We start from the raw sequence: 22,988 nt of genomic DNA, 5'->3' as shown, positions 1-22,988 counted from the left end.
CAGGAGAATCGCTTGAACCCGGGAGGCGGAGGTTGCATTGAGCCGAGATTGCGCCACTGCACTCCAGCATGGGCGACAGAGAGACTCCGTCTCAAAAAAAAAACCAAAAAAACAAAACCTAGCCTCCCATTTTTTAGGGAGACAGAATTGAATAAAAATAAAACTCTACTCTTTCATTTAGCCGGCTCTATGTATATTAAACTCCACTGCAATTCCCTGTTTTTTTTTTTGTTTTGTTTTGTTTTCGGAGACAGGGTCTCACTCTGACACACAGGCTGGTAAAATCACAGCTCACTGTGGCCTCGACCTCTCTGGGCTCAGGCGATCTTCTCTTCTCAGCCTTCCAAGTAGCTGGGACTGCAAACATGTACCACCACGCCTGACTAATTTTTGTATTTTTTGTAGAGGCGGGGTTTTGCTATGTTACCCAGGCTGGTCTTAAGTTCCTAGGCTCAAGCAATCTGCCTGCCTTGGCTTCCCAAAGTGGTGGGGTTACAGGCATGAGCTACCCCCCACCCCCCTACCCCCCCGCCGGACGAGCTAAAGTTTCTATTCAACAGTACTCTATGGCAGGGGTCCCCAACCCCCGGTCCATGGCCTGTAAGGAACCAGTCCGCACAGCAGGAGGTGAGCGGCTGGCGGGGGAGCCAGCGGGCATTATCGCCAGAGATATGCTTCCTGTCAGATCAGCAGAGGCATTAGTGTGTCATAGGAGCCCGAACCCTATTGTGAGCTGCACATGCGAGGGATCTAGGTTGGGTTCGCCTTATGAGGATAAAATGCCTGATCTGAGGTGGAAGTTTCATTCCGAAACTATCTGCCCCCGTAGGAGAACTGTCTTCCACGAAACCGGTTCTGGTGCTAAAAAGGTTACAGACCTCTGGCTTAAAGAATCTATCGCTGGATCCGGTCAAGCCCGTTTTCAGAGCCCCGTTACCAAGGGCTTCTATTGTCACTCACGGCTGAGGGGGCGGGGCCCGGCGCTTCGTCCAATCAGGGGCGCTGGGCGGGGCCTGCCGAGTGTCCATCGGGGAGGGCGAAGGCCCTGCTCTCCTCGGTTCCCGGCTCCAGGCGGCGAGCTGAGGTTGGGAGCCTGGCTTTCCCCTCCGAGAGGGTTCAGGTGCCTCTGCCATAGCTTCTGTCGCCTGTGCTGTGACCCGCACTGGTCGTGGGAGTCACCTGAAAGGCAAGAAATGGTGAGCATGCGGGCCAGGGGTCCCGAGGCGGGGGAGGAGCTGGTTGGAACCGGCTGTGGTGGGACCCGGGCCTCCCCGCGGCGACTCCGGGGTCTGGGACCCGATTTCCCGTGGGACAGCTCGGCCCTTGGTCCCCTTGGCCCCACGGTGGGGCTGGGCCGGCAGCCGGGACCCGGGCGTCTCGTCCTGTTCCTGCGCGGTGACTGTCACCCAGTTCCCAGAGCCCTCTCTGGGCAGCTCCGCGCCCGCTGCCCCGCGTCTCCCCAGATTGTGCGGGGACTACGCGAGGGTCATGGGGGGATCCCGCCTCGGGTGTGGGGGTTTGTGTAGGAGGAGGGTGGGCTGTGGGGTCCCCAGTAGCGCCTTTCTCCTCTTAAAAATTAAACTGAGACACGTTAACAATTAGAGTTTTGCTTCTCAGAATAGGTTTTAAAAATATATATATTAATAATTAGAGATCCTTTGAGATTCCTGAATGATAAACACCCAGTCCTGGCTTGTAATTTGTTAACGGAAAATGCCAAACTGTGTAAAATAACTTAAAGAAGTTTATTCAGAGCCGAATAGGAGAGGCCTCAGCTGAGGAAAACACAACCCCAGGAGGCCTGAAGTAAGTGGTCCCGAGGCGGCTCAAGACAGTTTGTTTTTATTCATTTCAGGGAGACAGGAATTGCAGGGAGACTCATGCATCAATGCCTGGAAGGTGTAAGTTCCTTTGGCATAAAGGGCGGGACCTGTGGAAGGGGGTTAGAAGGTGCAGGTGGTTGAGGGATTCTGAAGGTGGCCGTTGGTGGAGAGTGTGAAAGCTTTGTCTAAAACTTCGAGGCGGTAGGAAGGATTGCTTGAGTGAAGAGGGTCTGGTATCTGTCATATGATTTCATCCCACCCAAAACAAAAGACCTGTTTCTTTAGATTTTATGAATTCTAAGATTTGACTTACCTCTTGCCTTGCATGGCCTTAGGTCTTGTTTGTAATTTGGTTTCTTATTGTCACAGAGAGTCTGTGTTTCCAGTTGGCTGATGTCTGTTTTAACATGAAGGTGGGTCAGTGGCTATGTGTAAACTCCTAAAGGAAGCGGGTATAATGAGGCCTGTGCAGGTATAGTGAAGCCTGTCTGATGGTTAATCTGTAGTCAAGTGTGGGAGGGTTCCAGCTGGCTCTTTCCAGTGTCAGGTGACTCAATTCCAGAGTCACATTACTTTAAACTTCAAGATAATTTAGAGTTCCAACAGCTTCAATTTTTGAATTACTTATTTTCACAGACCATAGAGCGGAAAATTTTTGGTTGTATAATCAGAGGTTACTCGACCAATTGTACCTGGTTAAGCCCATATTTCATTTCCCAATAAATTAGTAACTTGTTATTGTTTTCTCAGGCCACATACCGTCACATAAGTTAGTACTTTATATGAATAGCATTTGAATTTGATTTCCATGTTCTTGGCCAAGATCTTAGAGTACTATAGGCATTAGGTTTAATTCTTATTCAAAATTTTCAACACTCCCCAGTTGACTGGTACTTCTCTGCATTTTCCAAATATATGGAAAGTGAGATCTCAAACCCTCCACCCTGTGACCCTGGCCTACCTCTGGAGAGCTTGCAGTACAATACTAAAATTTCAGTTCCTTTCTAAAATTTGCAGACACCAACTCTCCTTCTTCAATTTGTAGTATCAACTATTTGTTTTTGTTTTTGTTTTTTTTGGAGACAGAGTCTTGTTCTGTCACCCAGGCTGGAGTGCAGTGGCGCGATCTCTACTCACTGCAAGCTCCGCCTCCCGGGTTCATGCCATTCTCCTGACTCAGCCTCCCAAGTAGCTGGGACTACAAGAGCCCATCACCACGCCTGGCTAATTTTTTGTATTTTTAGTAGAGACGGGGTTTCACTGTGTTAGCCAGGATGGTCTTGATCTCCTGACCTTGTGATCCACCCGCCTCGGCCTCCCAAAGTGCTGGGATTACAGGTGTGAGCCACCGCGCCTGGCCCGTTTTTTGTTTTTCTTTTTTTGAGACGGAGTCTCGCTCTGTCGCCCAGGCTGGAGTGTAGTGGCACGATCTCTGCTCACTGCAAGCTCCACCTCCCGAGTTCATGCCATTCTCCTGCCTCAGCCTCGTAAATGAAAATGCACTGGCCAGGTGCAGTGGCTCATGCCTATAATCCCAACACTTTGGGAGGTTGAGGTGGGTAGATCACTTGAGGCCAGGAGTTTGAGACCAGCCTGGCCAATATGGTGAAACCTTGGCTCTACTAGAAATACAAAAGAAATCAGCCAGGTGTGGTGGCACACACCTGTAGTCCCAGCTACTCCAGAGGCTGAGGCCCGAGAATTGCTTGGACCTGGGAGGTGGATTCTGCAATGAGCGGAGATCGCACCACTGCACTCCAGCCTGGGCAAGTGAGTCAGACTCTGTCTCAAGAGAGGGGGAAAAAAAAAAGGAAACGCACTTGGGGCACACAGGGGCATGGTGCAGTGTTGTTGGAAAATAGTCATTCAGCACTTCAGTGAGCAGGATGGGCACAAAGAAATGTCCCATGTGATAGGATGGCCTGACACTTGAGTCAAACATCACTGTGTTCTTTGTAGTCAGCATTGCCCCTCTGTGGGTTTGTCTTTTTGTAAATAATTGTTCACTTATTGCAGCTTCAGGTTTTTTATTAATTGTAATTTGCATTTTTCACTAGAGCTTGCAAAATAAGAAAATTTTACACACAGGCCAGAAAGAGGTAGATTTCAGAAAAATGGCTGGATGCAGTGGCTCACACCTGTAATCCCAGCACTTTGAGAGGCCAAGGCAGGTGGATCACCTGAGGTCAGGAGTTCAAGACCAACCTGGCCAACATGATGAAACCCTGTTTCAACTAAGAATACAAAAGTTAGCTGGGTATAGTGGCGCATGCCTATAATCCCAGCTACTAGGGAGACTGAGGCACGAGAATCCCTTGAACCTGGGAGGTGGAGGCTGCAGTGAGCTGACATTGCGCCATTGTATTCCAGCCTGCACTACAGAGCGAGTCTCCATCTCAAAAAAAAAAAAAAAACAATCGCTAGTGTTATATTCCATTTCTTAATATGTTTTTTTCTTCTCTACAGGCAGTGTAGTACATTTCTCAGGTGTATCCTTTTGTTGTGGGTGATTTCCAATGATGTTATAGGGACTAGTTTTAGGAATGCTACTGGATAAAAATAGGGAAAGTTTACTATTTTAACTGGAGAAAAATGAAATAATTTCCACAAGAAAGTATGGTAGATTGGTGAATTACAAAGAGTACCCAAAATATCAGTTCTGGCCAGGCGTGGTGGCTCACGCCTGTAATCCCAACACTTTGGGAGGTCGAGGCGCACAGATCACCAGGTCAGGAGATCGAGACCATCCTGGCCAACATGGTGAAACCCTGTCTCTACTAAAAATACAAAAAAATAGCCGGGCATGGTGGCACAAGCCTGTAGTCCCAGCTACTCGGGAGGCTGAGGCAGGAGAATTGGTTGAACCTGGGAGGCAGAGGTTGCGGTGAGCCGAGATTGCGCCACTGCACTCCAGACTGGGCAACGGTGAAACTCCATCTCAAAAAAAAAAAAGAAAAAGAGAAAGAAAAAAAAAAACAGTTCTTCTTTGCAGGATGGAGGACTTTTTTTTTTTTTTTTTTTAAAGGGTCTTGCTGTCACCCAGGCTGGAGTGTACTGGTGTGATCACAGCTCACTACAGCCTTGACCTCCTGGGCTCAAGCAATCATCATGAGCCTCCCGAGTAGCTGGGCTCACAGGTGCATGCCACTCTGCCCAGCTAGTTATTTTTTGTAGGGATGAGGTCTTCCTATATTGCCAAGATTTCGTGTCTTATTTCCACAAAGAGTCTGTTTTGTCTTTTGATATTACTTTATTTTTTAGACAGAGTCTCACTGTGTTGCCTAGGCTGGAGTGCAATGGCACGATCTTGGCTCACTGCAACCTCTACCTCCTGGGTCCAAGCGATTCTTGTGCCTTAGCCTCCTGAGTAGCTGGTGACTGCCACCACGCCCAGCTAATTTTTGTGTTTTTTTTTTAGTTGAGAAGGGGTTTCGCCATGCTGGCTAGGCTGATCTTGAATTCCTGACATCAAGTGATCCGCCCCCTCTTGGCATCCCAAAGTGCTGGGATTACAGGTGTGAGCCACTGTGCCTGGCTTGATACCTATTTTAACATGAATGTTGGTCAGTTGCTTTGTCTTTTTTTTTTTTTTTTTTTTGAGATGGAGTCTCACTCTGTCAACAAGCTGGAGTGCAGTGGCGCGATCTCTGCTCACTGCAACCTCCGCCTCCTGGGTTCAAGCAAATCTCCTGCCTCAGCCTCCCAAGTAGCTGGGACTACAGGCGCGCACTACCACATCCAGCTAATTTTTGTATTTTTAGTAGAGACGGGGTTTCACCGTGTTGGCCAGAATGGTCTCAATCTCTTGACCTCGTGATCTGCCCACCTCAGCCTCCCAAAGTGCTGGGAGTACAGGCGTGAGCCAGCCACACCACTGCAACCTCCACCTCCCAGGTTCAAGTGATCTTCCTGCTTCAGCTTCCCAAATAGTTAGAACTACAGGTGTGTTCCACCATACCCAGCTAATTTTTGTATTTTTCATAGAGATGGGGTTTCACCATGTTGCTCAGGCTTGTCTCGAATTCCTGAGCTCAAGTAATCCTCCTGCCTCCACCTTTCCAAAAGTGCTGGGATTGCAGGCATAAGCCAGTATGCCCAGCTCTTTTAGTTATTTCAAAATGTACAATATATTATTTTTTACTATAGTCAATCTGTTGTGCTTGCAAATGCTTATTCATTCTTTCTGTGTTTTTGTACCCATGGACCCTCTCCATTGGTCTATATTTCCATCTCTCTGTTAATATCATTTTCTCTTTATTAGTATAGATCTCAAAGCTGTGATGTATTCTAGGGCTAGTGCCTATCTATCTTAGTCATCTTGGGCTTTTATATCAAATTCTCATAAACCGGGTGACTTAAAGAATAATTTCTAGGCCGGGCGCGGTGGCTCACGCCTGTAATCCCAGCACTTTGGGAGGCTGAGGCAGGTGGATCACGAGGTCAAGAGATCGAGACTATCCTGGCCAACATGGTGAAAGCCCGTCTCTACTAAAAATACAAAAAATTAGCTGGGCATGGTGATGCGCACCTGTAGTCCCAGCTACTCAGGAGGCTGAGGTAGGAGGATCACTTCAACCTGGGAGGCAGAGGTTGCAGTAAGCTGAGATCATGCCACTGCACTCCATCCTGGTGATGGTGAGACTCCATCTCAAAAAAATAAAAAAATAAACAAACAAACATTTCTTTCTGACAGTTCTGGAAGCCTGGAAGTTATGAAGTCCATGTTCAAGGTGCTGACAGATCTGGTGCCTGGTAAGAACCTGCTTCCTGGTTTGCAGATGGCTATTTTTTTTTTTTTTTTTTTTTTTGAGATGGAGTCTTGCTCTGTCACCCAGGCTGGAGTGCAGTGGTGCGATCTCGGCTTACTGCAACCTCTGCCTCTGGGATTCAAGCAATTCTCCTGCCTCAGCCTTCCGAGTAGCCGGGATTACAGGTGCCTGCTACCATGCCCAGCTAATTTTTTGTATTCTTTAGTAGAGGCAGGGTTTCACCATCTTGGCCAGGCTGGTCTCAAACTCCTGACCTCGTGATCCACCCACCTCAGGCTCCCAAAGTGCTGGGATTACATGTGTGAGCCACCACGCCCGGCCAGCTATTTTTTAATTTTTTCACATGGCAGAGAGAAAGAGGAAACAAGCTATCCTGTGTCTCCTAAGAGTACTAATCCCATTCACGAGGGATCTACTCTCATGCTCTAATCTAATTCTAATGACTTCTCAGAGATGCCATCTTAATTCCATCGTATTACAGGTTAGGGTGTCACTGTATGATTTGGAGTGGGAAAATGCAAACATTTATGTCATTAACATCCCTTAATCATATTTTATACAACATCCTGGCTATTCTTTTTTTTTTTTTTTTGAGACAGAGTCTTGCTCTGTCACCGAGGCTGGAGTGCAGTGGTGCAATCTCAGCTCACTGCAACTTCTGCCTCCCGGGTTCAAGTAATTCTCCCTGCCTCAGCCTCCCGAGTAGCTGGGACTACAGGCACATGCCACCATGCCAGGCTAATTTTTGTATTTTTAGTAGAGAGGGGTTTCACCATGTTGGCTAGGCTGGTCTTGAACTCCTGACCTCAGGTGATGCGCCCACCTCCACCTCCCAAAGTGCTGGGATTACAGGTGTGAGCTACCACACCCAGCTTATGCTGGCTATTCTTAGTCATTTTTATTTCATAAGATATGAAATATTCTTATCGGGCATATTTATCAATCTTGGCTGGCAATAATGCCTGGATGTGATCACTCTATGACACAGTTACACATGCTTTCTGGTCTCAGTATTTACCATAATAATCTGCTCCTATAATTGAGGCATACTGCCCTCAAAAAACTATTTGTAAACAGGATTGGACCGGGTCAGAAAAAATGAACGTACTTGTTTGGGAAGATTGCATTGCAGAACAGGCAGAGGTGCTGTGCAATGATTCCTATGGAGTCATTATTGATTGTTCCCCTAAGGGGATGTTTAGCTTGAATTGCACCTCTCAGTCTGCCTGGCACGGCCACACTATGTTCAGCTGGTCTGAACAAAATGGTCAGATGGTAGAAATGATAAGAAGTATGGCAAGAGTTCCTATTATCTGGAAACATGGTGGTATAGTGGCACCTCAACCTCAAATGATATGGCCTGCTGTAGGAGCTAAACATAAGGATTTGTGGAAACTATTAATGGCTCTTAATAAGATCAAAATTTGGGAAAGGATAAAAAAGCATCTAGAAGGACACTCTAGAAACTTGGATATTGCAAAATTAAAAGAACAAATATTTAAAGCATCCCAGGCACACCTGACCTTAATGCCAGGAACTGGAGTGCTTGAAGGAGCTACAGATGGATTAGCAGCTATTAACCCATTAAAATAGATAAAAACACTTGGAAGCTCTGTGATTTCAATGATGATTGTGCTTTTAATCTGTGTTATCTTTGTATAGTCTGCAAATGCGGATCCCAACTCCTGCGAGATGTAGCTCACCATGATAAAGCCACCTTTGCTTTTATTGTCTTGCAAAAACAAAAAGGGGGAACATGTTGGGGACAGGCTCCCAAATCTGGCCATAAACAAAATCTCTGCAGCACTGTGACATGTTCATGATGGCTATGATGCCCACGCTGAAGGTTGTTCGTTTACTGGAATGAGGGCAAGGAACACCTGGCCCACCCAGGGCGGAAAACTCCTTAAAGGTGTTCCTAACCCACAAACAATAGTATGAGCGATCTGGGCCTTAAGGACATGTTCCTGCTGCAGATAACTAGCCAGAGCCCATCCCTTTGTTTCATGTAAGGAATATTTTTAGTTAATCTATAATCTACAGAAACAATGCATATCACTGGCTTGCTGTCAATAAATGTGGGTAAATCTCTTTTCATGGCTTTCAGCTCTGAAGGCCGTCAGCCCCGATTTGCCACTCCACATTCTATTATTTCTCTGAGTGTGTCTTTAATTCCTCTAGCACCACTGGGTTAGGGTCTCCATGACCAAGCTGGTCTTGGCACTTAGGCTTCAGCTGATATAGATATATGTCAGGACCAGGTATAGAATTTGCATGTCTTTCTTCCATTTGGTGAATTCTCTTGCAATTTCTGTTTTTTAAGGCTATAGCAACCAGTATTCCCAGGAATTCTACAAACCATGTACTAACCTGGCCTGAACCTGCTTAGCTGCTAAGATCAGGTGCATTCAGAGTGGCATGACCATATACTCTTTTATCTTTTTTTGTTTTTTTCAATTTTGTTTTTTTGAGACAGGGTCTCACTCTGTCACTTAGTCTGGAGTGCAGTGGCATGATCATATTTCACTGTGGCTTCAATCACCTGGGCTCAAGTGATCCTCCCACCACAGCCTCCCCAGTACATAGGACTGAAGTACCATAGGAAGAACTGTGACCTAAGAAAAAACAAGTGGGACCCATGTAGATTATCTGCTCAATGTTATGGTCAAATGACTACTGCTGTAAAAAACAAAATCCATTAATCAAGAAAGTGAACTACCATTCCATGGAAGGTTTGTTACTAAGTAAAAATAAAATATGATATAAAATATCACATATCTGATATCAACTGCATAAAAAAAGTAAAAATAAAATATACTGATAGGGATGCATACCCAGGTTATGAAACTATGAAGAAAATAAGAAAACAATAATTATCATTCGCAATACTGGCTCCATCAATATTTTGGTTCACTGTGAAATTGTTTTATGTGTTTTGACCATATGTAATATTTTTAGTTTCTAGAGTGGAAACTCTGTGCAGAAATAACTATCAGTGCACATGGAAATACCAGCAACAACCTACTGAATATAATTTTTAAAAAGACAACATAGCCTGTTAAAACAAATTTGTATTACAGTTAATTTTCTTTTTAAAAATGTTTTTATTATTTTTGTTTTGTTTAGGGACAGGTTCTTGCTCTGTCACCCATGCTATGGTGCAGGGGCATGATGACAGCTCACTGTAGCCTTGACTTCCCAGGCTCAAGCTATCCCTACCTTCCTGAGTAGATGATAATACAGGCTCCTGCCACCACACATGGTGAATTTCTTAATTTTTGTCAAGACGGGGTCTCTTTATGTTGTCCAGGCTGGTCTCAAACTCCCGGGCTCAAGCCATTCTCCCACCTTGGCCTCCAAAAGCAATTAATTTTCTTGAAGTCCCAAAATGTCTCAGAAAGGATATAAAATGATTATTATCCAAAAAGTACCCATGGAAAGATATCAATGGAAAATGTAATAAATGTAAAGATGTCATATGTCCTTAAACACACACTGATTATCACTGTGATGTAATCTCTCTGAAATTGACTAAGATATAATTGTTCTCTGTGTCAGCCCTTGTTGAAGGAATACTCATGGCAATGGTGATCACCGCTGTCATAGCTATCATTAAATTACTCATTGTGTCTAGTTGTCCCGCTTTTCTCAGGTTTTTCTCCGTCATCTGTGACAGCTTCTTGATCTGTCCCCAGGCAGGTGTTGCTCGTGACAGTTGGGGTCCTCCTCAGCATCAGTCTTGACATGGCTGCAACCAGGGAGTCTTTGGGATCCTCCCAAAACCTCTTCCTGGGTATCTGGCTCATAGTAAGGCTTTAGATGTCTCAATGGCACCCAGATTGGCTGTTGATTTCATCCTGGGGAAACACAAGCATACCTCTACCCCAAGTTATTATTTTACCTATTTCCCAACTTTTTGTTATCGGATCTCTCCACCAAACCAGTTGTTCTGCTTCTGTCTTTGCAGCTGGTTTCTGTAGATATTGTTCAGCTGCTGATAGCATCTGGCCTTTAGGCAGGCTCAAAAAATTTAAAGTCAATAATTCTAGATTCAGTTGCATATGGGGTGTCCTGTAGTCCCTGTTTCCCCCTTTTTGCTTTTGCAACTGCTGTTTCAGGGAGAGATTCATTCTTTCCACTGTGGCTCATCCTTGAGAATTATATGGAATGCCAATAATGTGTTTAGTATTCCATATGGAGAAAAATGTAGCTAGAGCTTGGCTAGTATAGCCTGGGGCATTATCTGTTTTAATAGAAGCTGGAATGCCCATCACTGCAAAACACTGCAAAAGGTGACGTTTAACACAGGCAGAAGACTCTCCTGTTTGGCATGTAACCCAGACAGACTGAGAAAAGGTGTCCACACATACATGTACATAAGCTAGTCTCCCAAACGAGGGAACATGTGTGACATCCACTTGCCAAAGAGAATTAGGTTCCAATCCTTGAGGATTAACTCCTCATATAAAAGATGAGGAATGCACCATTTGGCAAGTTGGGCATCACTGAATAATAGCTTTAGCTTCTTTCCAGGTAATGCTGTATCTGCATTTGAGACCAGAGGCATTAACATGGGTTAAATTGTGAAAGTGTCTGGCATTAGATATTGTAGTAGCAACTAGGCCATCAGCCATTTGATTCCCTTCAGTTAAAGGTCCTGGAAGAGGTGTATGAGCCCTAGTGTGAGTGATGTAAAAAGGGTGCATTCTACTCCTAACTGCTGTTTGCATTTGGGTAAATAAAGTCATCAGTTGTTCATCTGTATGAAATGGTAACTGAGCATTTTCAACTAACGGTGTGGAATGAACCACATACAAAGAATCAGAAATCACATTAATAGGCATATCAAAAGCAGTCAATACCTCACTTACAGCTACAAGCTCTTGCTTTTTGGGCCGAAGTACAGGGCTTCTGAAAAACTTTACCTTTCAAGCTGGAATAAGAAGCTTTACCATTACTAGACCCATCTGTGAAGACATTTTCAGTACCTTCAGTTGGTTTAAATTTAGTTATTTTAGGGAGAATCCAATTAGTTAATTTCAAAAATTGAAATAGTTTTCTTTTAGGAAAATGATTATCGAGAATACCCACAAAGTCAGCTAATGGGTTTGCCAAGTAAGACTGTTTATAAAAGCTTGCTGTATTTGTGTCTTTGTGAGAGGGACAATAATTTTTCCAGGATCATATCCATGTAATTTAACAATCCGAGTTCTCCCATTTCGTATCATAGTAGCGATTTGATCCAGATAAGGAGTTAAGAGTCCATGAGTTAGTATGTGGAAGAAAAAGCCATTCTACTAAGTCCTGCTCTTGGACAATAACACCAGTAGGTGAATGCTGAGTTGAAAAAATTAGCAAATCTAGAGTCTTCTCTGGATCTATTCTATTTATCTGAGCTTTATGGACTTGCTTTTCAATCAGCTGTACCTCTGCCTCAGCTCCTTTTGTTAATTGCCTAGTGAGATGAGGATCTCCTCTAAGGATAGAAAATAATTACTCATAGCATAGGTAGGAATGCCTAGAGCAGGTTGTATCCAGTTGATCTCCCTTAGTACTTTTTGAAAGTCATTTAATGTTTTCAATTGATAAGTCTGGCAAATTGTTGGACTGTTTAACACGCCTTATGGCAACACTTTCCAATGAAAATGCTTAGCAGGCTGCAGGTTGTTTATTGCAGGAATTGTAAATGCAAACCGTTCACAGTCTTGCTCAGCTAAAGGGATAGTAAAGAAACAGTCTTTTAAATCTATGACAATTAAAGGCCAATTTTTTGGAATCCACAGGAGAAGGCAGTCCTGGCTGTAATGTCCCCATAGGTTATATAACTGAATTAATGGCTCTTAAGTCAGTTAACATTCTCCGTTTACCTGATTTTTTCTTAATTATGAAGACTGGAGAATTCCAAGGGGGAAATGTTGGAGCTATGTGTCCTTTTTCTAATTGTTCAGTAACTAAGTCCCCTAAAGCCTCCAGTTTTTCTTTACTTAGCGGCCATTGTTCTATCCAAACTGGCTTATCTGTTAACCATTTTAAAGGTATAGTTTCTGGAGGCTTAACAATGGCCACCATCAAAAATGATACCCTAAACCTTGGTGGGAACTTTGTCTTTCTGCTTGGAGCAGTTCCTTCAAACCCTGCAATTTTTTTCCTAGGACATACCCCATTTCATGCATCATATGTTGACTTTCAGGGCTATATAATTGCTCTGGAATTAGAACTTGTGCTCCCCATTCTTGTAGTAAAATCTCTCCCCCATTAATTTATAGGTACAGAAGTTACAATTGATCGAATAGTCCCAGGTTGTCCATTGGACCCTTCACAATGCAAAATATAGATTCTTTGATATACTTCAGGGGCTTTACCAACTCCAACTCTGTTAAATTGAGCGGGTTGAATTGGCCATGCGGACAGCCAGTGGTGTAGAGAAATGATGGAAATGTCTGCTCCTGTATCTACCAATCCTTTAAATTTCTTTCCCTGAATAGTTATTTCACAGGTAGGACGTTTATCAGTACTTTGATTCACCCAGTAAGCTGCTTTGCCTTGTTTATTTGTGCTTCCAAATCCTCCTGTTCGTTTAATTTCACTTTTCCCCATTTCCACATATGGCACAATCAGGAGTTGTGCTTTCCTGGCTCTGCTTTCCAGGGAACAGAAGTAGCTATAACAATTTGAATTTCCCATTCTAATCTGAATCAGTGACTCCTGTATGTACTTGCACTCCTTTTAAATTTAAACTAGATCTACCTAGAAGTAATCTGATTGTCCCTACTGGCAAGTGTCCACAGACCCCTGTTGGAACTTTTTGTGGGGGTTCCCCAGGCAGAAGACTCACAGCTTTTGTGCAGCATAAATCTACCGTGGCACTACTGGCTGTGGCGGGGGATAGATATTGTACAACGGTTAGGGAATGGCCTCAGCCGGAAATGCCTTGGTTTGGAATGGGGCCCGGGACAGGCCCCTCATGGTGTTTCCCAAATTTAAAAGGAGAAGGCTCAAATGTAGCTATAATATTTTCCTGTTGATCTGGGGGGTGTATCCTAACAGGGAACTGCCAAGCCTCTATATCACTCTCTCGTGTAGCTTGGTGAATTCCTGCCTGAATAGAACTGAGAGCCATTGCTCAAGGTGCTGCTCGAACACTCATTGGGGAAACTACTTTTCGTCCAGTGTCCTCCAGAAAAGAAAGATCTGGTGGGTCAGGCCACTCTTTTTCTTCAAAATAAGGAGGGGGTGCAGAAGGGTAGGGATGGACTCTTCCTCCTTTGGTGCTTTAGCTTTAGCTGGCAAACAAACCTGCTCTGTCATCTCTTCTGTTACTTTGTTATACTCTCCTTCCTCCTCCTCATCAGTGTGAAAAGGTTACAAGATGGAAGGAACCAGAGCCCACACTTGTCCCATTGTTACCCTGATGCTTCCAAGCTCCCCTTCTTACCACGGGCATTGCTTTAGAGTACTCGGGTGTCCTCCAGCTTAGTTCCACATTCTCCAACTGTTACTCCGGTGACACTTTGACCCGGGTTCAAGCCCCACATATGTACACCACTTGCCAAGACCATCTCGGTCATGGAGACCCTAACCCAGGGGCACTAGAGGAATTAAAGACACACACAGAGAAATATAGAGTGTGGAGTGGCAAATCAGGGGGCTGACAGCCTTCAGAGCTGAGAGCCACAAACAGAAATTTACCCACATATTTACTGACAGCAAGCCAGTGATAAGCATTGTTTCTGTAGATTATAGATTAAAAGTATTCCTTTTGGGAAACAAAGGGATGGGCCGAAACAAAGGGATGGGCTCTGGCTAGTTATCTGCAGCAGGAACATGTCCTTAAGGCAGAGATCACTTACGCTATTGTTTGTGGTTTAGGAACACCTTTAAGTGGTTTTCTGCCCTGGGTGGGCCAGGTGTTCCCTGCCCTCATTCCGGTAAACCAACAATCTTCATTGTGGGTGTCATGGCCATCACGAACATGTCACAGTGCTGCAGAGATTTTGTTTATGGCCAGTTTTGGAGCCAGTTTATGGCCAGATTTTGGGGGCCTGTTCCCAACACCTAAGTCTCTATCACAGCGTGATGGTTGAATTGGCAGCCAGTACCACTAGGCATCCTGCATCATCACTGCAGGAGGTAAGCTCTACCCTACTACCCTGTCTGGGAAATAGTGCACCCACAGTCCCCTATCTTACTAAGTTTATGGGATAACAGCAGGGAGTGGTCTTCAGGAGAGAAATCTGACCTGGTGTTTTGGTTTTGTGAGTGGGAGGTAGTCTCAGCTGTCTCCCCACAGGGAGAGAGCCTATTATCCCCTATGCATTCTAGATTTCTGAAGCAGAGTCTCCAGTCTAAGTCCCTATCTCTTATAAAGAGAGATTGTATTGAAAATGTGTTTAAAATATCAAGGAAGGCTTTATTCAGCACAATTGTAATATGTGTCATGAGAACTATAATATGGAGATTACAGTTCTGTATATTACAGTTCTCACGACACGTAATAGGCTGTCTCCCTGAGTTTAATCTCTCTCCTATATTACAGGGCAAGGCGAGGGAAAGGATGGAATTTGGTGAAGTGTCAGCAGTTAGGGAAGAGAAAGTTGATGGATTATCATGAGAGAGGGAAATTGAACTTGATTGGAAATACTAAGTTTTGGTGGGAGAGATTCTCTGTGCACTGCCTTAAAAGGCTTTTTGCTATAACTGGGCTCTGCAGAAGAAGGCCAAAGCCTAGACAAGAAGAGGGCTGTGAGATCAAGTTTGGTCAAAGAAGGAGTCCTGGCCAGGTGCAGTGGCTCACAGCTGTAATCCCAGCACTTTGGGAGGCTGAGGTGGGTGAATCGCGAGGTCAGGAGTTCGAGACCAGCTTGGCCAACATGGTGAAACCCCCGTCTCTACTAAAAATACAAAAAAATTAGCCGGCTCTAGTGGTGGGTGCCTGTAATCCCAGCTACTTGGGAAGCTGAGGCAGGAGAATTGCTTGAACCTGGAGGCAGAGGTTGCAGTGAGCCGAGATTGCACTACTGCTCTCCAGCCCGGGTGGCAGAGTGAGACTACTCTGTCTCAAAAAAAAAAAGGAAAAAAAAAAAAAAACAGTAAAGCAGGAGTCCTTAAGACCCCTGTAGCTTAGTGCTGTTTTTTATTTTATTTTATTTTTGTTTTTGAGACAGAGTCTCGCTCTGTCGCCCAGGCTGGAGTGCAATGGCGCAATCTCGGCTCACAGCAACCTCCGCCTCCCTGGTTCAAGCGATTCTCCTGCCTCAGCCTTCCCAGTAGCGCGCATCACTACACCCAGCTAATTTTTGTGTTTTTAGTAGAGACAGGGTTTCACCATGTTAGTCAGTCTGGTCTCGAACTCCTGACCTCAGGTGATCCGGCCACCTCTGCCTCCCAAAGTGCTGGGATTACAGGCATGAGCCACTGCGCTCAGCCAGCTCTTCTTAGGAATGACAATAAATCCCTAAATTTCTGCTTTCCTCGCTACATTCCAAAACACTCACTCCTCTCTCGAAAGGACGTCTTCAATTGTGTTTCTCATGATACACTTGAAACAGCTGCAGTATTTAAATTATTATTTTTTACTTTAATAAATGGCTATATTTAAAATTTTATTATTTTATGAATACTTTTCATGAGAGAAAGTGCTCAATAACCACCTGAAACTACACTGTGTAAAATACTTATGCCTGTTGACTCCTGATGTTGAGCACCACTTCATATACTTATTGGTCATTTCTATGTATTGCAGAAATGTCATTCAAATACTTTCCTTTTTTTTTTTAAATTTTTTTGAGACAGAGTCTTGCTCTCTTGCCCTGGCTGGAGTGCAGTGGCACAATCTCGGCTCACTGCAGCCTCTGCTGCCCAGATTCAAGCGATTCTCCTGCCTCAGCCTCTTGAGTAGCTGGGATTACAGGAATGTGCTGTCATGCCCGGCTAATTTTTGTATTTTTAGTAGAGATGGGGTTTCACCATTTTGGCCAGGCTGGTCCTGAACCCCTGACCTCAAGTCATCCGCCCACCTCGGACTCCCAAAGTGCTAAGATTACAGGTGTGAGCCACCATACCTGGCCTATGCCCATCTTTTAATCAATATCAATTAGTTTTTTTTTTTACTTGGTACTATGATTATTTTTAATTATTGTAAAATAATAAGCTTCAATTTTACCAGCTTAAGCAGTTTTAAGTGTATAGTTGCACAACACTACATAACTCATCTAAGGTGAATTATACTGTAATTTTCTTTTTGTGCCTAGCTTTTTGCAATTACCATAGCATCCTGAAGTTTTGTGATTGTTGTAGCATGAGACAGGATGTTATAAGATTAATATTTCAATGTATATATATGCCTAGCATATTTTCATTATGCATGCAGCCATCAATGGACATGTGGATTGATCCAGCTCTTTGATTTTGTGAAGAGTGGTTTTCAAATATGTCTTCAAGATTCAGTTTTCAGTTTTTTCAAATTTAATATAACTAGACCCAAAAGTGGGATATGGGAAAATACAGTAATTTTATTTTTTTAGGCACTACTGTACTGTTTCCATAGAAGCTGAGCCATTTATTATCCTTTAAACAGAGCACAAGGAGTCCCTTTTCCCTCTGTTGATGGTGTCATCTCATGCACAAAAGTGTTTTTTTTGTGATGGAGTCTTGCTGTTGCCCAAGCTGGAGTGTAGTGGCACGATCTCAGCTCACTGCAACCTCCAACTTCTGGGTTCAAGTGATTCTCCTGCCCCAGCCTCCCAAGTAGTGGAATTGCAGGTGCACACCACCACGCCCGGCTTATTTTTGTATTTTTAGTAGAGATGGTGTTTCACCATGTTGGCCAGGCTGGTCACCAACTCCTGGCCTCAGGTGATGCACCTGCCTCAGCCTTCCAAAGTGGTGGGGTTACAGGCATAAGCCACCATGCCTGGCCACAAAAGTTTTTAAAAGTTTGATAAATATTTGCCTTTTTGTTGAGACTAGGTGCCTGGAAATTTTTTTTTTTTTTTTTTTTTTTTTAAGATGGAGTCTTGCTCTGTCACTCAGGCTGGAGTGTGGTGGTGTGATCTTGGCTGACTGCAGCCTCTGCCTCTTGGATTCCCGCGATTCTCCTGTTTCAGCCTCCTGGGTAGCTGGGATTACAGGCACGCACCACCACACCTGGCTAATTTTATTTTTTTGAGACCGAGTCTCACTCTGTTGCCCAGGCTGCAGTGCAGTGGCATGAGCTCATGAGTTTTTGTTTTAGTTATTTATGACTCATCATTTAGATTGATAAGACCCCTTGTAAAATCCAGTTTTTTTGTTTTTGTTTCTGCTGCAGCACTCAGAACAAAATTCACTTTCTAGATAACATCAAAGGTTAAACTTTGTCGATAGGCATTTTTTTCAAGGATATGCAGCCTCAGGACTGCTAATGTTAACTTTTTCTGCACAGGAATTTGGAAGACTTTGTTATGGCAGGTGCCGTACTCCCACTTTACAAACAAACATTAGGGGCAGCCCAGGCAGCACACCTTTCTGGATTTACCAAAAATACACATTTTCCTATTCTACTGTTGCTTTACCACATGGTTCAATTGTAGCCTCAGAATTACTTTATGGAAGAAACTGAGTGTAGACAGAGAGTATGAGGTCTGATGGTCATGGAATAATTGAGTCCACAGCATCATGGAAACTTCTTGGGAATAGAGTATAGGCTCCCAGTGATGTTAGTCTTATCCATCTTCCTCTATACATGTGAGATGTTTCAGGATTCAGTGGCCTTTGAGGATGTGGCTGTGACCTTCACCCAAGAGGAGTGGGCTTTGCTGGATCCTTCCCAGAAAAATCTCTATAGAGATGTGATGCAAGAAACCTTCAGGAACCTGGCCTCTATAGGTAAGGGTGACAATATTACTCTCTTCAGTAAATGAGACAACAAGTTTTTTTTTTTTCTGAGAACAAGTATTTTTAGCTCATGTATGCTGTTGAGTGATTTACAATGTGGACAGGGAATATTTGATAAATAAAGGAAGCATGCTTGCAGTGTACCATGAACATAGAATCATGTAATTTTTTAATAATTTTATACTAATTCAAGATTATTTTCCTTGTTGTGTGTTGTAGGGAAAAAATGGAAACCCCAGAACATATATGTAGAGTACGAAAATCTAAGGAGAAACCTAAGGTAACTTGCACTCACATGACAAAGACCTGTGTCTCTAGAAAATCTTAGAATGGGAGAAAATGTTAAAAAAAAAAAGGAAACAAAAGAAATAAGCACAATTTCAATCTATTTATTCTTAGAAAATTTTCTCTAAAAACATATTGAAGTGTGATGTAGGCTTGACACAATGGCCCAGGCCTATATTTCAGCCCTTTGGGAGGTTCAGGCTGGAGGATCACTTGAGCCCAGGAGTTTGAGGCCATACTAAGCCATGATGGCATCACTGCACTCCAGCCTGGGCAAGAGTGTGAGACCCAAAAACAAATTTAAAAAGACAGATATTTAGTATTTGTAAAATAGTTTACTTTAAAATAGTATTCAGAGAGGCCAGGCGCGGTGGCTCACGCCTGTAATCCCAGCACTTTGGAAGGCCGAGGAGGGTGGGTCACTTGAGGTCAGGAGTTCAAAAGCAGCCTGGCCAACATAGTGAAACCCCATCTCTACTAAAAATATAAAAATTAGCCAGGCATCGTGGTGGACACCTGTTATCCCAGCTACCTGGGAGGCTGAGGCAGGAGAATCGCTTGAACCCAGGAGGGGGAGGTTGCAGTGAGCCAAGTTTGCCTCACTGCATTCCAGCCTGGGCAACAGAGTGAGTCTCCATCTCAAAAAAACAAAACAAAACAAAACAAAACAAAAAACAAAAAACAGTATTCAGAAGCCTTCTATCATCTTTTTTGATAATAGATATGGCTGGGCCATCTTGTAGAGCCTGTGGTCCGTTCATATTCAAACAATTCAGACAGGGCAGAAAGCCTACAGTTTGCTGGATGATGTTAAAAATGGAAGTGCAGGCCAGGCACGGTGGCTCACGCCTGTAATCCCAGCATTTTGGGAAGCCGAAGCAGGTGGATCACCTGAGGTCAGGAGTTCGAGACCAGTCTGGCCAACATGGTGAAACCCCGTCTACTAAAATACGAAAAATTAGCTGGGTGTGGTGGTATGCACCTGTAGTCCCAGCTACTTACGAGGCTGAGGCAGGAAAATTGCTTGAACTCAGGAGGTGGAAGTTGCAGTAAGCGAAGATTGCACCACTACACTCCAGCCTGGGCAAGAGAGTGAGACTCCATCTCAAAAAAAAAAAAGAAAAAATGCAAGTGCAATACTCGTGAATGAATATAAAATCACTGATAATCAAACCCATTATAATGTACTTCTTATTGTTCACAGAATTGTGGGAGAGAGACTCTTTGAAAGTAAAGAAGGTCATCAGCATGGAGAAATTTTGACCCAGGTTCCAGATGACATGCTGAAGAAGAAAACAACTACTGGAGTAAAATCATGCGAAAGCAGTGTGTATGGACAAGTAGGCAGTGCTCATTCATCTCTTAATAGGCACATCAGAGATGACACTGGACACAAGGCATATGAGTATCAAGAATATGGACAGAAACCATATAAATGTAAATACTGTAAAAAACCTTTCAACTGTCTCTCCTCTGTTCAGACACATGAAAGGGCTCATAGTGGAAGGAAACTCTGTGTTTGTGAGGAATGCGGAAAAACATTTATTTCCCATTCAAACCTTCAAAGACACAGGATAATGCACCGTGGAGATGGACCTTATAAGTGTAAATTTTGTGGGAAAGCCTTGATGTTTCTCAGTTTGTATCTTATCCACAAACGAACTCACACTGGAGAGAAACCATATCAATGTAAACAGTGTGGTAAAGCCTTTAGTCATTCTAGTAGCCTTCGAATACATGAAAGAACTCACACTGGGGAGAAGCCTTATAAATGTAATGAATGTGGGAAAGCATTCCATAGTTCCACATGCCTTCATGCACATAAAAGAACTCACACTGGGGAGAAGCCATATGAATGTAAACAGTGTGGGAAAGCCTTCAGCTCTTCCCATTCCTTTCAAATACATGAAAGAACTCACACGGGGGAAAAGCCATATGAATGTAAGGAATGTGGAAAAGCATTCAAGTGTCCCAGTTCTGTTCGTAGACATGAAAGAACCCACTCTAGGAAAAAACCCTATGAATGTAAACATTGTGGGAAAGTATTATCTTATCTTACCAGCTTTCAAAACCACTTGGGAATGCACACTGGAGAGATATCTCATAAATGTAAGATATGTGGGAAAGCCTTTTATTCTCCCAGTTCACTTCAAACACATGAAAAAACTCACACTGGAGAGAAACCCTATAAATGCAACCAATGTGGTAAAGCCTTTAATTCTTCCAGTTCCTTCCGATATCATGAAAGAACTCACACTGGAGAGAAACCTTACGAGTGTAAGCAATGTGGGAAAGCCTTCAGATCTGCCTCACTCCTTCAAACACATGGTAGGACTCACACGGGAGAGAAACCCTATGCATGTAAGGAATGTGGAAAACCATTTAGTAATTTCTCTTTCTTTCAAATACATGAAAGGATGCACAGAGAAGAGAAGCAGTATGAATGTAAGGGTTATGGGAAAACATTCAGTTTGCCCAGTTTATTTCATAGACATGAAAGGACTCACACTGGAGGAAAAACCTATGAATGCAAGCAGTGTGGCAGATCCTTCAACTGTTCGAGCTCCTTTCGATATCATGGAAGGACTCACACTGGAGAGAAACCCTATGAATGCAAGCAATGTGGAAAAGCCTTCAGATCTGCCTCACAGCTTCAAATTCATGGAAGGACTCACACTGGAGAGAAACCTTATGAATGTAAGCAGTGTGGGAAAGCCTTTGGATCTGCCTCACACCTTCAAATGCATGGAAGGACTCACACTGGAGAGAAACCCTATGAATGTAAGCAGTGTGGGAAGTCTTTTGGATGTGCCTCGCGACTTCAAATGCATGGAAGGACTCACACTGGAGAGAAACCGTATAAATGTAAGCAATGTGGGAAAGCTTTTGGATGTCCCTCAAACCTTCGAAGGCATGGAAGGACTCACACTGGAGAGAAACCCTATAAATGTAACCAATGTGGTAAAGTCTTTAGATGTTCTTCACAACTTCAAGTGCATGGAAGGGCTCACTGCATAGACACCCCATAACCCCAGGCTTTAGGAGGCTGAGGTGGGAGGACTGCTTAAGCCCAGGAGTTCAAGACCAGCCTGGGCAACACGGTGAGACTCTGTTATAAAAATTAAATAAATAAATAAAAAGACTTCCAGTTGGTAGTAATGGCAGTTGAGAAATCCGTGGCTGGGATACAATGGCATCTGCTGGGCAGGGCAGAGAAGTCACAGAGGGAGAATGGGTGGGCAGGGGGCTACTGGAACAAAATGGTGGTCTGGGTCTCACAGCAGCAATGACTTTAAAGGCCAGGGAGAGGTGGGAAAAGGTGAGGGCTCCCAGGATGCAATGCTGGAGACATGGTGATGTCCTTAGGTCCAGGACTGCTGGGGGCAATGGCACCTGAGGGAGGTAGGTGTGGAGCATGAAGGAGCACAGCGTGAAGTTCAAATCATGGCTGAGGCCAGTTCAAGCTGAGGGTAAAGGTGCCTGGGGAGGGCACGAGAGTCAAGCCAGGTTTGGGGGACCGGGGAGAGTTTCTAAGTTGTATGGGTCTGCTGAGGGATCCAGCATGACTGGGTCCAGTCAGGGAGTTAGGGGGATTCAGACTGAAGGGTTGGATCCTGGACATTTGTGCAGGCCAGGAGGGAAGAGGAAGGTGGTGGCAGGGAGCATAGAGTCCATGGGTATTGGGTGTGTGTCCTGTCAACCTCACATCATGCAAAAACGTAGGACTGAGTTGTGAAGAGTTTATTCAAGTGAAAAGCTGGGAATGGCTACTCAGGAAAACACACACTCCAGAGAAATGGGCACAGGGCTCCAAAGACAAGAGTTCTTTCTTAGATTTTCAATGAATCATTTTCACCAGTCCTAACAGTCTTCAGGTCACCTTTCCTTCTGTTCTAACTGCTCTCCTTGTACCCTTGGGAGGGTTTGTGATGCTGTCCTGTTTGGAAAAGCCATGCTGCTCTCTTTACACTTCACAGTAGTTTGGTTTGGATCATTTCTGTGCTGTGCTCAGATGCTCCTTCCTTCATATAAGGTTGAGGAAAAGGAGACACATCTGACCCATCCATGTGTGTTTGTGAAACAGGCAGCAGCAAATAATTATTCAGTTTTAGGAATTAGGCTCACACTGGAGGGAGAGGTCAGAGCCCTTCGGGGGAATATTTATGAACAAGTAACAGATGATTAAATTCTCCAAAGCAAACAACTTTTCTACTTGAGAATAAAGTGTTTCTAGTTA

At 44.0% G+C, this 22,988-nt stretch overlaps 1 protein-coding gene across 8 annotated transcripts; it reads left to right on the top strand.

The window, feature by feature from the left end:
- The first annotated feature begins 539 nt into the window (after nucleotides 1-539).
- ZNF433 (zinc finger protein 433) lies at nucleotides 540-21,910 on the top strand. Of its 8 annotated transcripts, none has more exons than XM_016935136.4 (6): nucleotides 1,010-1,196; nucleotides 1,856-1,901; nucleotides 6,517-6,575; nucleotides 18,322-18,457; nucleotides 18,686-18,746; nucleotides 19,956-21,910. In XM_016935136.4, the coding sequence occupies exons 4-6, from the start codon at nucleotides 18,322-18,324 to the stop codon at nucleotides 21,778-21,780; spliced, it is 2,022 nt and encodes a 673-aa protein (XP_016790625.1). In that variant the 5' UTR covers nucleotides 1,010-1,196; nucleotides 1,856-1,901; nucleotides 6,517-6,575; the 3' UTR covers nucleotides 21,781-21,910. The 8 variants fall into 8 exon arrangements, with proteins under 8 accessions (XP_009433091.2, XP_003316168.2, XP_524118.2 ...); XM_063801232.1 differs by having other exon boundaries at nucleotides 1,016-1,196; nucleotides 18,331-18,457; XM_524118.8 differs by lacking the exon at nucleotides 6,517-6,575 and having other exon boundaries at nucleotides 755-1,196; nucleotides 18,331-18,457.
- Nucleotides 21,911-22,988: the final 1,078 nt, after the last annotated feature.

Source organism: Pan troglodytes, chromosome 20, assembly GCF_028858775.2.
Source record: "Pan troglodytes isolate AG18354 chromosome 20, NHGRI_mPanTro3-v2.0_pri, whole genome shotgun sequence".
Classification (NCBI taxonomy): domain Eukaryota; kingdom Metazoa; phylum Chordata; class Mammalia; order Primates; family Hominidae; genus Pan; species Pan troglodytes.
Note: the sequence above shows the minus strand (reverse complement) of the source record. Positions and strands in the feature narration are given on the sequence as shown.